Genomic DNA, 16,564 nt, shown 5'->3' with positions numbered 1-16,564 from the left:
AAACTCAGAGATCTGCCTGCCTCATCCTCCTGAGTGCTGAGATTAAAGGCATATGCCAACACTGCCTGGCTTAAAGCAAGATTTTTATTCCTGTACACAGGCTGCCCCCCCCAAGGCGGGGTTGCAGAGGTCAGCACTGGACGTGTGGAAGACAAAGTTCTTAAAGCTCAGAGGAAGTGCTGGAGGATGTCTTTCTGTGTGCTGTGAATATATGTTGTTCCAATTGGTTAATAAGCTGCTTTGGTCTATGGCAAGACAGCTTACAGGCAGGCAGGAAATTTAAGCAGAGAGGAAAGAGACAGGTGGGGAGAGGAGATACCAGCTGACTTGTAACTCCACAGCCACATGGCAACAAACAGATGAACAGAAATGGGTTAATTTAAGATGAAAGAGTTAGCTAACAAGAAGCCTGAGCCATAGGCCATACAATTCGTAATTAATATAAGCCTCTGTGTGTTTACTTGGGACTGAGCAGTTGCCAGCCAGGCAGGACACAGGAAAACTTGCAACTCCAGGTAGGGGGTTTCTAAATGGGGGAAACAGGTGGGGTTACAGGAGCAGAAGATGAACAAGTTAGCCCTCCTGAAGCAAAGGTGGTAGTTGTAACAAGGTAGCCATAGGTGCTCACATAGGCCTTTGAAACAGAGGTAGGGTTGCAAGATGGTTATAAATAACATTTAGAAACAAAAGACACAATTTCCATCCTGGAACAGGCAGTACAGAACCATTTGTAGTTAAGGTTACAAGTGGAGCATAGGACAATCCTTGAGAAACAGAAATTTAATCATAAACGGGAACGAGTCTAGTTTGTCTTTACTATCAGATGACTTTAAACCCAAGATGGAGGCAGGCTGGTTCTTCACTCTCTGTAACTCCAGTTCCAGGGCATCCAGCAACTTCACACAGACTTACATGCAGGCAGACCACCAGTGCACATGAAATAAAATCAGCTGTTTTTACTAGCGCTGCACACCCCAGCCAAATGGTGGAGATTTTGCTGCATCTAGTAGGTGCTCAATAAATGTTGGTTCTTTCCAGACATATAACACAATCTAGGGCTGGGGAATGGCTTAGGTAAATTGCTTGCCCAGTATGCACCAGGCCCTGGATTCTACCCCAGCACCACACACTTGTTACCTGTTAACTAAAGTTGGGGGGGGCACCTACATCCCACATTTTTCTGACTGACTGGTTAGAATTTCAGTGATTGCAGACAGTTGGAATGCAGCAGGTCTGGAGTTTAACTATCCTAAGCTACAACAGCCCGTAAATGAGTCAATGTCCCTTCTGTATTGCACAAACTGGGCCCTAGAATCCACTAACCAAGGACTCAGGAGCAACGTGTGGCTGGGGAGACGATTCAGCCATTAAAAGCAGTTGCTGATCTCAAGAGGAACCGAGTTCTGTTCCAGCCTCTAGTGGCTCAAGATGGCAGGATACTCAGGGCTTCCTGGAGCTCACACATTCACTCACCCTCTCATACATGTAAATTAAAAAAAACAAAACAAAAAAAAACTGGCCGGGCGGTGGTGGCGCACGCCTTTAATCCCAGCACTCGGGAGGCAGAGCCAGGCGGATCTCTGTGAGTTCGAGGCCAGTCTGGACTACCAAGTGAGTTCCAGGAGAGGCGCAAAGCTACACAGAGAAACCCTGTCTCGAAAAACCAAAAAAAAAAAAAAAAAAAAAACTTTTTGAAAGGCTGAGGGCCACAGAAGTCTGTAAATAATAGTGAAAGGCTTTGCTTTCCCAGGGGCAGGAACACTTTACAAACTTCTGGATCCAGGCGGCAGCATCATGGTGTCTGCTCAGATGTGCTCAGACCTTCTCTGTAGTTACAGAAACTAAAAAGCCAGTCAAGCAGCCCGGGCCTCAGTTTCTGTAGCAGACTTTCTTGGACTGCCACCGTGACATGGAGACTTGTTATTAATTATGAATACTCAGCCTTAGCTTGGGCTTCTTTCTAGCTAGTTTTTTTAACTTAAATTAACCCATTTCTATTAATGTAGGTGCTGCCCCAAGGCTCGCCTGCCTCCTCTACATACTGTCCATCCTGCTTTCCTTCTTCCTCTGTGTCTGTCTGTCTGTCTTCCCTTTTCTCTCTGCCTGCCAGCCCCACCTGTCGCTTCTCTGCTTAGCTCTTGGCCAGTCAGCTTTTCATTAGACCACTCAGGTGCCTTAGGCAGGCAAGGCGAAACAGCAACACATCTTTATGTCATTAAATAAATGCAGCATGAACAAGTGCAGCACATCTTTACAAATATTCTATTCCACAACACGTTTCCCCATCTGTGAAATGGGCATAATGTTATTACTCTCTCTAGGATTCCAGGCAGGGCCTGCACCCTGAGTCGTGCTCCCCACCCCTCATTGGGGGATCCCAGTCTCCTTGTGTAGCCCAGGCTGGCCTGTCAAGCATGGGCAGCAGTGACCATACAGAAAGTCCTGCTGTCCTAGGTCCTCAGTGATGAGTGTGGCCATGTTCTTGTGGTTCAGGGCTTTCTCTAAAATCCTCTGGACCAGGGATCTGCATGGACTCCCATGTAGAAATGCAGTTCGGGGCTGCGTTATGTCAGCCTTCCTGGCTTCCGTCATGCCTGTTTTCTCTGTAAGTGGCTTCTGTAATTCTGTGCGGTCTCTACAGACACTAGGGCCGGCAGAGAAAACCCTGCTCAACATGACACAGGAACCGGTTTCTGGAGTCTGACTCCGGGTAATCGACTGTAGCTATATTGAAGTACTGCACACTTTTTGGAAAAAGTGTCCTGAAGACGATGGACTCGATCCCGTGTGCAACAACAAAGCGTAAGACTTGTTTACATTGAAGCTCTTTACAAAGTACATATGGCCTCCTCCGTAAGGATGGGTCTGTTGGCTCAGAAACAAAATGCTCAAGAGAAGGGTGTAGGGATAATGACTGAAATCAACTCTGCGGAGTGGGAGTGACCAGCGCTACAGACAGCGCAGGTCCCGGGACCTTAACTACCTCCACTTCAAGCTTTCTGGGAGGAAGACAGCCCTGCTGTTGGACGTTGCTGGTTTCCCTAGAGTTTACCTGTGAGCACAAGGCCCTCGTGCCCTCTACAAAATACCACCATGAGCGGCAGCACAGACCCTGGTACCCCAACCCTGGGGAGGCAGAGGCAGGAGGATGACACTTTTGAGGCAGTCGAAGCTACACTGGCTGAATAGATAAAAATCTTTGTTCAGAATCCTTTACCTCTAAATTTTTTCAGAACCAGAAACTGGGTTTGCAGGACACAGAGTGGGAGCTTCCCCACAGGCGGGACGCAGCCAGGGCTTGCTCTCAGTGTCCCTGGGCACCTAGTACATCACCTGTCACCTACCGTGGTCTTTGTTTGGCCCCTCCCCTTCCTGTGGACAAGGATGGATTGTGCTCATTGCAGAGAGTCCTCGTGGCCCCTGTGGCCATCACAAGGAGGCAGATCTGTGGTGTCAGCCTGGAGGGGGGAGGCAGCAGGGGACTGACCCCGGAGGCTGAGGGGACTGGGGCTCCCAGAACAGGAGCTCAAGAGGTTTTGGGATAGCAGGGCTCGATTTTAGGGGTCACATATTGGGGAGCTCAGTGCTGAGAGCTCTGTGTCTATCTGTGTCACTGTCTCTAAGGGTCTTGGGGGTGCGCGCGTATGTGTGCGTGTGCGCGTGCGCGTGTGTGTGTGTGTGTGTGTGTGTGTGCGCGCGTGCGAGTGCGCATGTGTGTCACTGGCATTTGGAAAGGTTAGGAGATCTCCCGATCGCTCTGAAGGTTTCAAGGGTGTCTCTGAGAGCCTTTGGATATTTTGGGGTATCTCTGAGCACATATGGTTACTGGGCTACCCCTGAAAGTCTGGGGATCGCTGAGTGTGGAGGACAGCTGTGACCTGTTTGTGGTGACACTGGAGTTTCTGTGGCCTGGCCCTGCCTGTGCCACACCCAGTCTCCCAACTGTGAGGATCAGCTGCGCCCCCCACCCCACCACCCCCCACCCCTGCTTCCTTGTCTAGCTCAACTTTTTATTGTGCTCAGCACACACACACACACACACACACACACACACACACACACACACACACACATATATACACATAGACACACACGCACACACATACACACATATACACACACAGACACACACAGACACACACATACATACACACACACAGACACACATATATACACACACACACACACAGACACACACATATACACACACACATATACACACACAGAGACACACACACAGACACATACATATACACATATACACACACATACATACACACACACATATACACACACAGAGACACACACACACACACAAATTAAATAAATGAGATAATAATAAAGAAGTGAGCAGCATTTCCCACATTCACTCTGCTGTGTGTCTGTCCTCAATGCTTCCAGGAGAATCCACTTCCCAAGAAGAGCCCCGATGTCATGAGCAGATCTGAGGCTGCTGGCGCCTGGGGTGGGGGTGCTCATGTCACTGTGTCTGACGTCTGTCACTCAGTGTCACGAGTTCCTCCTCGTGGGCATCATGTGACAGGGATGTGCCTCCAGACCCCTCTGCAGCAAGCTCTCTCCACGGCTGAGCATCCTCTCCACGGGGCTCCGGTCCTGGGCCAGCCTGTCCCCTGCCCTCGGTGCTGGGCCACCCTGTCCCCTGCCCTCGGTGCTGGGCCAGCCTGTCCCCTGCCCTCGGTGCTGGGCCAGCCTGTCCCCTGCCCTCGGTGCTGGGACTCCTGTGTCCCCTGACCCCGCAGGCCCTGCCTCTGAGTGGGCAGAGTCCACGGGAGCTGGTCTCCGACCCACGACCTCACACAGCCTTGACCGCTTCCCCTTCCTATCAGTGACCTGCTGGGTTGGGTTCCTTCAGACAGACCCGCCACACAGTCCTCACGCCAGGACACACTCCCTCCCCTGGGCACAGGCCAGCCTGGCTCCCACGGGCCCCTCAGGTCCCTGGGGTTCACACCTGTGCCCTGTGAGAGGCCAGCTCCTCTGCTCCCTGCCCTCACTGCCAGTTCCTCCTAGGCAGCTGCTCCTCAGGCCACAGGACCTTAGCTCCTGATGACCAGTTTGGGAACTGCTCTGGCTGCCTGTCAAGTTTATCAGTGATGTCCCCTCCTCTGGCAGGCCCTAAAGCTCCTCTTCAACAGCCACAGAGACTTCCACTGAGCCTCTATGGGACGGTGGAAAAATTAAGGGACAGGTTTTAAGAATCCTTGGCAAACTTCTAGCCATGTGTTGAAGCCCCAACGTTAATGCCCCCTCCTCTAGGATGCCTTGCAGGATCCTGTTCCTTTTTCTGGGCCTGTCCTGTGTGTGTGTGTGTGTGTGTGTGTGTGTGTGTGTGTGTGTGTGTGTGTGTGTCACTGTCCAGCTCTGTCCTTTCCCAGGACCAGATGGCCCTGAGTACCTGCCCAGGGCTGAGGCATTTGTAGCGATTGTTGTTGAGTGAATATTTGCAGAGCCCAGCAGAGGTCAGGAAGCGGGTGGGGAAGCTGCGGGCCAGGGAGCACAGGGTGAGGTCACTGGCTTCCAGCAAGGGAGAAGTGGGACAGGGCGGCCCCTCCTCCTCTGCGGGAGAGCCTGAGGCTGGCGAAGGGCCGGTCTCCAGCCGTCCCCTCCGCTCCTTCCGCTTCTGCCGGGCGCTGGGCGCAGAGGTGGAGAGCGCCAGGTCGGTGGCTCAGCCGGGGCCGCCACGGTGAACCCCAACCCAGACCCTGAGGCTCGCGACCCCACAAAGGCCGGAAGGTGCCACCCGGAGGTAAGACCCAGGCTCTCTGGCACAAGCAGCAGCGTCGCACCCGCCTCCCGCACTCCTGGGTCTGCAGGAAAGGTTGCCAGGACCCGGGCTGGGCGGTTTCCAGGGCAACCACTCATCTACATATGGCCGCGTCTTGGCCAAGGAGAGGATCTGAAGTAGAGGTGTGTGCGAGGGTGGTCTAGTCTTCAGCTGGCGCCGGATGCACCCATTTCACAGACCAAAAGATGGAGGCTTGGGGACCAGGGATGCTCTGGGAGAGGTGGCCAGCCAGGGGCAGTGTGCTTCCATGTCAGGAGAGCCTGAGCTGGTTGAGGGTCTTTTATTTGGGTTTGAGGCAGGGTCTCACTCTGTAGACCGGGCTGGCCACGAACTTACAAGAGATCCACTTGCCTCTGCCGGCTGAGACTAAAGGCCTGAGCCAGCACCTCCAGCCTGGTTTGAATTATTAAAGTTTTTTTTTTAACCCACAATATTCAACCTGGGTAGGGAGACCGCAGGGCAAGGTCACCATCTGACGCCTGTGTCCCCACACAGGTTGCTGGAATGGGGGCCACCAGGGCCAGGCTGCTGTGGACATGTCTTCTGCTGCTGTTGGCCTTGCTCCATGAGTCGGGGAGTCAAGATCTCACCTGCACGGTGTCCCTAAGCCATGTGAACTGGACCCAGACATTCAGTGACACTTGCCTCAATTTCAGTGGCCTCGGCCTGTCCCTGCCAAGGACCCAGTCCCTGAAGGCCAGCCGCGTGCAAGTCCTGGACCTATCTAGGAACAAGCTGCAGGCTCTCCCCGGGCTGTTCTTCGCCAACCTGGAGAAGCTCCAAACCCTGGTTGTCACCCACAACCAGCTGGTCAGCGTAGACCCGTCGCTGGCCCTGCGCTGTGACCTGGAGCTCAGGGCCGACTGCAGCTGTGGGCTGGCCTCCTGGTACGACATTCGCCAGAACAACTGCTCGGGAGAGCAGGAGCTGATGTGTCTACACCCGGGCACCGGAGCCCCGGGGAACCTCTCCACCTTCCTCCAGGTCAGCTGTCCCGCCGGATTAGCCCCGTGGGCCCTCGGTGCTCTTGTGGCAGGGACTTTCTTCCTGGCTCTGGCTGTCAGTGGATCTGTGCTGGCCTGGAGACTTCGGCGACGCTGGGGAGCCAGTGGCCAGGACCTCAGCAAAGCCCAGCGTTCACACGACTCCCCCAGGCTGGTGACAGGCTTCCTGGCAAGCAGCCAGCGACGGAGCCCCAAGGCCCCGGCCACACCACCAGACAGGTCCACGCTGGACTATGAGAATGTCTTCATAGGCCAGCTGGCCGAGGAGTGCTCACGGCCTGCACCCGGGTGAGTGACCACAGATACCTGTCCACAGTGGGTAGTTACTCAGCAGAACATGGTGGTGTACACCTGTCAGGGTTGCAGCCCTCGGGAGTCAGAGGCAGGTGGATTACCACGAGTTTGAAGTTAGCCTGAGAATTTCAAGTGGGCCTCATGCAGGCTGTGTGGCACTGGCCAAGCAGCAGCACATCTCTGTTCATATAAACAGGATCGAGGGCCTAGCTCACCTCCAGGGGTCGGGTAAGGCTCCCGGGGGCCAGCTCGCCTGGTGACCCGCAAACCCGGTTCACAGCTCTGGAGGAGGAGGGGAGAGTGGGCCGTAAGCAGCCCAGACCGTGACTGAGTGCTGTCCGTGTCCCGTGTGACAGCGACGTCTGCCGCATCTCCCTGTGACACCCGGGATGCTCAGCTGGTTAAGACTGGTCGAAGGAGCAGGTGGTGGTGGTGTGCCTGTGTTCCCAGCACCGTGGGGTGGAGGCTGGAGGATGCCGAGTTTGAGGCCAGCAGCCTGACCACATGACACTCTGTCTCAACAAACCAAACACACAAAGAGAAAGAAAAAAACGAGGGAAGTTTGTGGCCAGGAAGAGGGAAGGAAGAGAGAGCCCGGGCTGGAGGCCGAGGAGGCCGGGGAGGCCGGGGATTCGGGGGCGCAGCAGCGGGGGAGGGGTATGCAAATGATGCATTCGAGAAAGCGGAAGTAGCGGGGTGCGGGAGGTCGCTGACCTCCGCGAAGCTTCTCTGTTACTGTTACCACCCCGGCTCCGCCCTGGGCCTGCTGCGCTCTTAAGGACCCGGGTTCGGTTCCTCCCGCACACGTGAAGTTCCCCGCGCTCACAGCCTCCCCTGAGCTCACAGGAAAATGATAATATGAAACACTGTTAAAAAGTGAAGTCGGTGGGCCTGAGCCGTGCTGGAGCGCTTGCCCGGACACACCCGGCCCTGGGCGCCACGACCTGCACCACCCAGATCAGCTCTGGGAGGCAGAGGCAGGAAATCCGAGTACAAGGCTAGCCTGGGCTACATGAGACCTTGTCTCAAAAAAAAAAAATTAGCAAAACACAACGACAAAGCATGTGAAGGTGTGTTCTGGGATTGGAGAGGTGAGAGGGCACATACACCACGCACACGCACCACACACGCGTGCACGGGCGCGCGCGCACGCACACACGTACACGCACCATGCATGCAGACACTACGCACGCACATATAAAAATGAAATTTAGCGTGTTCTTTGCACTCTCGTGTTTTGACGGTGCAGAAACAGAGGCTTTCCGAGCCTTGGGAGTGATTTGCCCGCCCACTGGGGGCTGAGTGTTCAAATCTCTGCCCACGAGGGACGATCTCATCCAAACCACCGAGGACGCTTGGACACCTCGTCCAGCTCCCTGGCCATAGCGGGTTTCCTGTAATGTTAAATACATTAGTAACCCACGCAGGCCCTTCTCCCCCTTTTGACTTAAGAGCTCTAGGACTGAGCGTGTGTGTGTGTGTGTGTGTGTGTGTGTGTGTGTGTGTGTGTGTGTGTGTGTGAGAGAGAGAGAGAGAGAGAGAGAGAGAGAGAGAGAGAGAGAGAGAAGTGCCCCGCATCCCTCTCTGACTCAGTCAAGGCCCTGATGTCCATCTGCCCCTGCAGGAGCCCTTCCGGGGACACCGACTTCTACATGAACTACAAAGGTGACGACCTGGACCCTCAGCCCGTCTACTGCAACCTGGAGTCCCTGGGAAGGGCCCCAGGGTACAACCAAGAGTATGTGGCTCCAGGGCGCTGACCCCAGCCCCCTCCGTGGGGACAGAACACTGAGCCTTGAGACTCTGCCGCCGCTGAAGCCCCCGCGCTCCCCAGGACTCTCAACGTCAGAGGGGGTGCTAGGACCCCAAAGTGGAAAAAGGGTCTTGAGCTGAACCCATGGTCGGGGGCAAGTGGTGCTCAATAAATGCTGTGGGCCGCATGGGGCTAAGTGCCTGACTGACCCAGGATTCCCCATCTCCACCTGGGGTTCCCAGTGGCTCTGCATCCCTCCGGGCCCACCCTCCCCTGCCCTCCCCTGCCCCCTCCCCTGCCCCCTCCCCTGTCTCCTCCCCTGTCCCCTCCCCTGCCCCCTCCCCTGTCTCCTCCCCTGCTCTCCCCTGTCCCCTCCCCTGCCCTCCCCTGTCCCCTCCCCTCCCCTCCCCTGCCCTCCCCTGCACCCTCCCCTGTCCCCTCCCCTGCCCCCTCCCCTGCTCTCCCCTGCCCCCTCCCGTGGCTTCCCCTGCCTCTGTGTGTCCTTTTTTCTTTCCTTCTGTCCTTCCCATCTAGGTTCACTGCTCACCAAATAGACATACAAACAAATAAACAAAAGGAGCCTAAAGACACTCCGAGGCTGTCAACCTGACTGCATCTGGAATTAATTAAAACCTAAGACGGAGGGCACACCTGTTTAACTCAAAGTGGGAAGATCCACTTCTTTTCTTTCTTTCTTTTTGTTTATTTGTTTTGTTCTTCAAAACAGGGTTCCTGGGGTTGGGGATTTAGCTCAGTGGCAGAGCGCTTGCCTAGCAAGTGCAAGGCCCTGGGTTCGGTCCTCAGCTCCGAAAACACACACACACACACACACACACACAAAACAGGGCTCCTCTGTGTAGTCCTAGCTGTCCTGGAACTCAGTGTGTAGACCAGGCTGGCCTCGAACTCACAGAGATCCACTGAGTGCTGGGATTAAAGGCATGCACCATTACCATTACCAAATGTTGGGTCTGGGGTCTCGAAATAATGGGAGACAGACCACCAAAGTTTATTAAACCAGAGGCAAACTTTATAAAAAATTAAAAATTAAGAAAATAAAACACCATGGAGCACAAAAGCTTATCAGCTGGCTGAGACCGCAGCCAATGTTGGAATTCTGGGGCTGTGGCAATGGAGGTGGGTATCAGCCCCCTTTCATAGTGTCAGGCATGGGGTGCATGCTAACAGTCATGTAGAAACACCAGCCATGGGGTGCATGCTAGGAGTCACGTAGAAACGACTATTAAAAGTTAACTTTGGTCCAGGCAGTTGTTGGCTATAAGGGGCAAGGGGGTTGAAAGTTCACCCCTGGCTGTGGACAGGAGCTGCTGTAAAGCAGAGGCATTGTTAGCAGTTAACCTTTAGAGCTGACTAGTTTTTATCTCTTAAGCTTATAATTTTATATTTCTATATTCCTGGACCCTTCACAATTCAGCAGCACCTCCTCCCACCTGGAAGATCCACGTCCAGTCTGGAGACGTCAGACACATGCTTTGATCTAGATCTTGAGGTGAGAAGACACACCTTTAATCTGGGCCACACCTTCTGCTGGAAGTCTAATAGGGCATAGAAGAAGGAAACTTTGGCTGTTTGTCTGCTTGCCCTCAACTTGCTGACACATCCATTCCTTCACTGGCATTGGAACCTACTTCTTCAAGACTCCAGCATATACTGAAGAGCAGCTGAGACATCCAGGCTTGGAGACTAAACAACTACTGGATTCCTTCTGTTCACAGCCAGCCATTGTTGGATTGCCTGGACTGCAGCCTATCAATCATTCCAATAACCCCCCTTTCCCTATATATCGAGAGAGATTCATTCTATAAATTCTGTTACTCCAGAAAACTGTGACCCATCTAGGTTCACTGCTCACCAAATAGACATACAAACAAATAAACAAAAGGAGCCTAAAGACACTCCGAATCATGCTGTTCTAGGTGCTGCTGGAGCTCAGCCTGGGCAGAGGCACCCCAGTCCCGGGGTGTTAAGCCTGGTTTGGAGGAGAGTCCCCAGAAGGAGGCAACTGAGGGAGTTTGAACAGCTTCCACATAACAGGGGAACCTGCAGTGGGTCCTGCGGGACGCGTAGGAGCTTGCGAAGTGGAGAGGAAGACACATTGGAAGCAGCTGATGCAGGCTGGACCTGGTGAGGGCTGAGGTTGGTGGCCGCTGCCTGGTGGGTTCCAGCTGGGATAGAGACCCACGCCAGGGCCACCAGGACGGCCTGCTGGCTCGCTCCTCCTTGCTGCTCACACAACAGGACCTGCTCACAGGTGGCAGTCCCTCCCACACCACTGTCAATCAAGAAAATCCCCCACAGGCCAGTCTGATGGGGGCGTGTCCCCTGCTCAGTTCCTCAGTGACGCAGGGCAGGCTTCCTGCTGCCTCGTTTTCAAACACTTTACCATCGGCCCTGCCCGCCCCACCTCAGGACCTTCTGCCCCAGCCAGGTTTCGCCTCACACATCCCCCCTCGGGTGGCTTCTTTATCAGACCATCTAAATCTGAACGAAGTGGGAGGGGGCATTCTGCACGTCTCAGAAAAAGTGGACACAGGTGTGAGGGCCTGAACTCAGCAATTCTGACACACACAGAGGAGTGTCTTTCCTGGGAGATACAGTGTGGGTGAAACTTCCTCACAACTTATTGTTTACTCCTTGCTCTTTTCATATGAAAGACCAGAGGCAACATCATTGTGAAAGCAATAAACTGCTGGAAACAGGAAGGGCAATGACCTCTTCCCTGCCGGGGTCAGCATGGTTTTGTAAAGTCTCGAATTTCATGGCCTCGGGCTGCGGGCTGCCTATGTTTGAAAAGGTGACACACACACACTCCCCCATACCAGGAGGGCCACTAGAAGGCTGACTGGTGACTGAGGTGGAGTCAGGCACTGTCCCAGTGACAAATGACAGAAAGTTACAGGGCACACGTGTTCAGACGTCACAATTCTGTAAAAAGTATTTATTACATTGTGTGTGTGTGTGTGTGTGACGGAGACGGAGGGAGGGAGGAGGAGGGAGCACATGTGGAGATCAGAGCACAGCTCTCAGGAGTCATTTCCACCACCGAGTGAGTCCCTGGGAATCGAACCCAGGGCATCAGGCTTGGCCCCAAGCGCCTTTCCTCATCGAGCCGCCTTGCGGGCCCTGAGAGATCGCAGCACTCTGGTGGCCTGGCACCGCATCCGTTCTCACCCATTCGTCCCCTCAGCGGCAGCCTTGGGGAAACTGAGGCTCCGTCTTAGACCCTCATAGAAACCAGTCTCACGTTTATTAACAGAGTTTTAAATAAATACACAATCCACCCACTCACGCAGCCCGACCCCAATAAATTAATAATATTAATAAATACAAGGGGGCCGGTGAGATGCCTCAGCGGTTAGGAGCACCGGCTGCTCTTCCAGAGGACCCGGTTCCTTTCCCAGCACCCACAGGGCAGCTCACACCTGCCTGTGACACCCTCACACAGACACACGTGCAGGCAAAACACCAATGCACATAAAATACAAATAAATAAATTTAAAAAATACAAATATAAATAGCAGAGAGGAGTGCAGGGGAGCGCGCGGCCCGGCGCTCATGCGCAGTGGCAGCCCCGGGCCACCAGGTCGTCGTAGGTCTGCAGTGACACGCCGCTGTCCGTCCGGTGCATGAGGACCACCGGGGTGTAGCTGGAGGGGACGCAGCAGGGGGCGGGCACCCGGTCGGGCTGCAGGCCGTGCAGGCGCGCTTTGATCTGCGCGTGCGTGCTGGCCGAGCGGTAGAGGTGCGGGCACTCGCCCACGCACATGCTCAGCTGCAGCTGGCGCGGGGACAGCACCCAGTCGCTCCAGCCCAGGTCCTCGAGGGTCGCCTGCACCGTCTGCAGGTGACAGCAGCGCCCGGGGCCCAGCGGGCAGGCGTCTCTGGGGCGCGCGTGCGCGCTGCGGCGCCCCCTGCCGGCGGCCGGCCACAGGTGCAGTTCCAGGCGCGCGCCGCCAGAGGGCGCCACGGCCAGGCCCGGGGGCGGCGCCAGGCGCAGGCGCAGTGCGCGGCCGCGGGGTCCCCGGAGGCTGAGCGCGCGCCGCAGCGGCACGGTGACGTCCCAGGGCCGCGACGGCGGCGGCAGCACGAGCAGCGCTCGGTGCACGCGGTGGGCTTCGGGGAGACGCTGCGTCAGCGACGCCCGGACGCGGAGCAGCAGGCGGCCGCGGGGGCCCCGTCGCACTGCAGAAGAGACGGAAAGTGTCACTCGTGTGCCCGCGTGCACGGACGCCACTCTCGTGCCCGCGTGCACGGTGCACGGACGGCAAACGTGGGCGGCCCAGGCTAGCCGCAGCCCAGGCTAGCCGCAGCCCAGGCTAGCCTCCCAGACCCGCCCGCCCCGGCCCTGGGGTTAAAAGCGTGGCCACCACGCCTGGTTCTGAAGCAGGATTTGGTGGCTGACACCTGTCATCTCAGAACTTGGGAAGCGGAGGCAGGAGGATTGCCCTGAGTTTGAAATCGGCCTAAGGCTACAAAAGCATCTCAAAAAACAAAAAAACCCTAAAATGCCAAGAGAAAAATTTAAAATTTGGGACAGGTTCTCACTATGTAGCCCCAGCGGGCCTTGAACTCATGGCAATCCTCCTGCCTCAGCCTCTCGAGTAGCTGGGATGACAGGCGTGCGCCACCACAGCCGAAGCCATGGAGACTCCCGCTCCGGGACCGCGGCACTGGAGTCACACGGCGCCCGGGGTGCTCGGGGAGGGCGTGGTCCCCCGCCCCGCCCCGGGCCGCCCGGCCCCGCCCCCAGGCCGCCCGGCCCCGCCCCCAGGCCGCCCGGCCCGGGTCCTAGCGCCGGCGACACCTGACCTCCCCCGCCTGACCGTCCCTCGTGGCCGTGGCGGAGTCTTGACCAGCGATTGCGTCAGATCCCCGACCCAGTTCCTGCGGGTCTCCCTCTGGCTCCGCCGCCCCGCGCCCCGCCGCCCCTTCTCCTCCGCCGTCCCTTCTCCGCCGTCCCGCGCCCCGCCGTCCCGCGCCCCGCCGCCCCGCGCCCCGCCGCCCCGCGCCCCGCCGCCCCGCGCCCCGCCGCCCCTTCTCCTCCGCCGTCCCGCGCCCCGCCGCCCCGCGCCCCGCCGTCCCGCGCCCCGCCGCCCCGCGCCCCCGCCGTCCCGCGCCCCGCCGTCCCGCGCCCCGCCGTCCGGCGCCCCCGGCGCCCCGCGCCCCGCCGTCCCGCGCCCCGCCGCCCCGCGCCCCCGCCGTCCCGCGCCCCGCCGTCCCTTCTCCGCCGTCCGGCGCCCCCGGCGCCCCGCGCCCCGCCGTCCCGCGCCCCGCCGTCCCGCGCCCCGCCGCCCCGCGCCCCGCCGTCCGGCGCCCCCGGCGCCCCGCGCCCCGCCGTCCCGCGCCCCGCCGCCCCGCGCCCCCGCCGTCCCGCGCCCCGCCGTCCCTTCTCCGCCGTCCCGCGCCCCGCCGCCCCGCGCCCCCGCCGTCCCGCGCCCCGCCGTCCCTTCTCCGCCGTCCGGCGCCCCCGGCGCCCCGCGCCCCGCCGTCCCGCGCCCCGCCGCCCCGCGCCCCCCACCCCAGCGCTGTGCACCTTCGGGGGGACCCCGGCCTCTCTGGACCGTCTGCAGCTCCCACGCTGGCTGAGCCCGCTGCGCGCAGGACCGCGTCACCCCAGAGGGGACAGGGTCTTCCTACCCGCCGAGCTGGGGAAACTGAGGCTCGCAGGCTGGACTGAGCCTCGTGGACTCGAACGTGTTGGTTAGACGGGGGGTGGGGTGGGCGTGTCGCTCAGGTGGGACCCCAGATGCCACTCACCTTCTGGAGTGAGTATCCGGACGGTCGGGCCGGGGGCGGGCTCTGAGTTCCAGTCCTCCCGGCTCCGGTTAGCTTGCAGCCGGCTCAGCAGGTCCTGGAAGCGACCGCGTAGCTCCCGGGCGTCGAGCTGGGCCTCCTCCGGGTGGGCGCGTCGCTGCTCGGGCAGTGCCAGGGCGTCCCCCGGCGGCGGCCAGGACAGCAGCAGCAGCAGCAGCAGCAGGAACAGCAGGAACCTGAGCTGCGGGGCGTGCGGAGGCCGGGGCAGGGCCATGTCGGGGCGGCGTGGGGCGCGCGGCTTCGAGCTGAGCCTCCCGCCGCCGCCGCCGCCGCCGCCTTTATAGCCCCGGACTCCGTCCGCCCCGCCCCGCGCGCGGTGCCAACTCGGGTGACCAGGCTGATGCGGCGGGAACCCCAGGGCGGGGGGAAGCCGCGGGGTCTGGTGACCGTGAGGCCGGGCCGTCCCCGCCGAGCACGTGACTGGAGTTCCTGCGGAGTCCCCCTTCCCCCGGGACCGGCTCCCCCATCGAAGGGGGAGCTTTAACAGAAGCCGAGGGAAAGCTGGAGAGCGCAAGTCCGGGCAAGTCCCCGTGCTGGCCTCGGTGTCCCACATCTGCACCCCATGCGCCGTGACGTGGGGCCGCGGCCCCAGCCGGTCCCGCGCCTGCTCGGGGTCCCCGTCACACTCCCACGACCCTCCTAACGTTGCCTTTCCAGGCTGACCGCGCGCTCACACGCAGGTCCCCGTCCGTGTCTCCCCAGATCGGTGGCCCCTGGGGGACAGCGCAGGAAGTCCACTGTGCGCCACTGCCCTGCGCTTGGGTGCAGGCGGGCGGCTGCAGGCCTGGGGCGCGGGAGGGTCGGGCCTGCCGAGGGTGGAGACGGTGCTGGACCCCGCCCCGGCCGGGGTCTCCTGGGGTACGGATGGCCGCGTGGACGTGGGGCTGCCGGAGGGAGGAGGAGGGCTGGCAGGAGCCGCCGCTTGCCCTGCTCTCCTCGGCTGCTCGGCCGCTCCTCGCAGCTCCGCTCCGATCCTGGAGGTGCTGCCGGGCACCCTCTGGCGGCTGCGGCCGGGACGTGGGCAGAGCGGCCGCTCGGATGCGCAGGGCGCGGGCTCGGTGCGGGGACCGGCTGGCGGCGGGGGAACCGAGGCGGGGACCGAGAAGGCAGCACCCCCGGGTAGCACAGGCTACCTCTCTGGACCAAGGCATTTTCTTCCGGGCCTGGCTCGGCGGTGGAGCGCTTTCCTAGCACGCAGAGGCCTTTTCCAAAACACGGCCCCTCGGAAAGACGGGGTGTCACCGAGGGTCCCCCAGGCTCCCCCCACTGCTGTGTGTGGCCCGCGAAGCCTCCAGCTCACGCCGTGGGGTCACCACAGGCTGTGGCGCAGGTCTAGACACCCCATGTGATCAGGGTACACAGTGGGCGCTCAGGAAATGCACTGTGGTGCCATCCAAACTCAGCTCTTCGTAGCTAGAGACCCAGGCAGGCTGACATGTGGGGGGACTAAGTCCCCGGAGAAACACCTGTGTCAGAGGCAGGCCTAGGGAACGTCCCTCCTGCCCCAGCGCCCTCTCACTCTGTGACCCCAAACCCACCATCCTCCTGCCTCAGTCTCCTGAGTGCTGAGATGACTGGACTGAGCCACCCAGCTCTTTTCCTTGCTGTATACTATTCCACCACCACCCCCTACACAGAGTGGTGCCCCCGCCCACGAAGGGGCGTCTGTGTCTTTAAGACCAGGATCGGTCAGCCATTCACTGTGCTCATGGAGTGTCCTCCAAGGGCTCCAGAGCAGCAACGCTCCGTGGGGTCCCCACCGTCCACAGGCATCACCCCCCCCCCCACAGAGATTTCCGGTTCAGGAAACTCTGGAACATGGCATCGTGCCAACGTGCCTTCCCTTCCCCCAAGCCCTCGTTTGATGACCTC

The 16,564-nt window shown here is 58.9% G+C and overlaps 2 protein-coding genes across 2 annotated transcripts; one reads left to right on the top strand and one right to left on the bottom strand.

Moving 5' to 3' along the window:
• Positions 1-5,459: 5,459 nt before the first annotated feature.
• Positions 5,460-9,147, top strand: Lrrc25 (leucine rich repeat containing 25). The gene is made up of 3 exons (XM_052752828.1): positions 5,460-5,767; positions 6,302-7,098; positions 8,729-9,147. The coding sequence occupies exons 2-3, from the start codon at positions 6,311-6,313 to the stop codon at positions 8,862-8,864; spliced, it is 924 nt and encodes a 307-aa protein (XP_052608788.1). The 5' UTR covers positions 5,460-5,767; positions 6,302-6,310; the 3' UTR covers positions 8,865-9,147.
• A 2,536-nt stretch (positions 9,148-11,683) lies between these two features.
• Gdf15 (growth differentiation factor 15) lies at positions 11,684-14,936 on the bottom strand. Its single transcript, XM_052752827.1, has 2 exons — positions 14,636-14,936; positions 11,684-13,060 (listed from the first exon to the last, which is right to left on the bottom strand). Exons 1-2 carry the CDS (start codon positions 14,904-14,906, stop codon positions 12,432-12,434), a joined length of 900 nt encoding a protein of 299 aa, XP_052608787.1. The 5' UTR covers positions 14,907-14,936; the 3' UTR covers positions 11,684-12,431.
• Between the last annotated feature and the right edge of the window lie 1,628 nt (positions 14,937-16,564).

Source organism: Peromyscus californicus, unplaced genomic scaffold (genome assembly GCF_007827085.1).
Source record: "Peromyscus californicus insignis strain IS unplaced genomic scaffold, ASM782708v3 Scaffold_23__1_contigs__length_62951481, whole genome shotgun sequence".
In the NCBI taxonomy this organism is placed as follows: Eukaryota; Metazoa; Chordata; class Mammalia; order Rodentia; family Cricetidae; genus Peromyscus; species Peromyscus californicus.
This window is presented reverse-complemented; position numbering and strand designations above follow the sequence as displayed.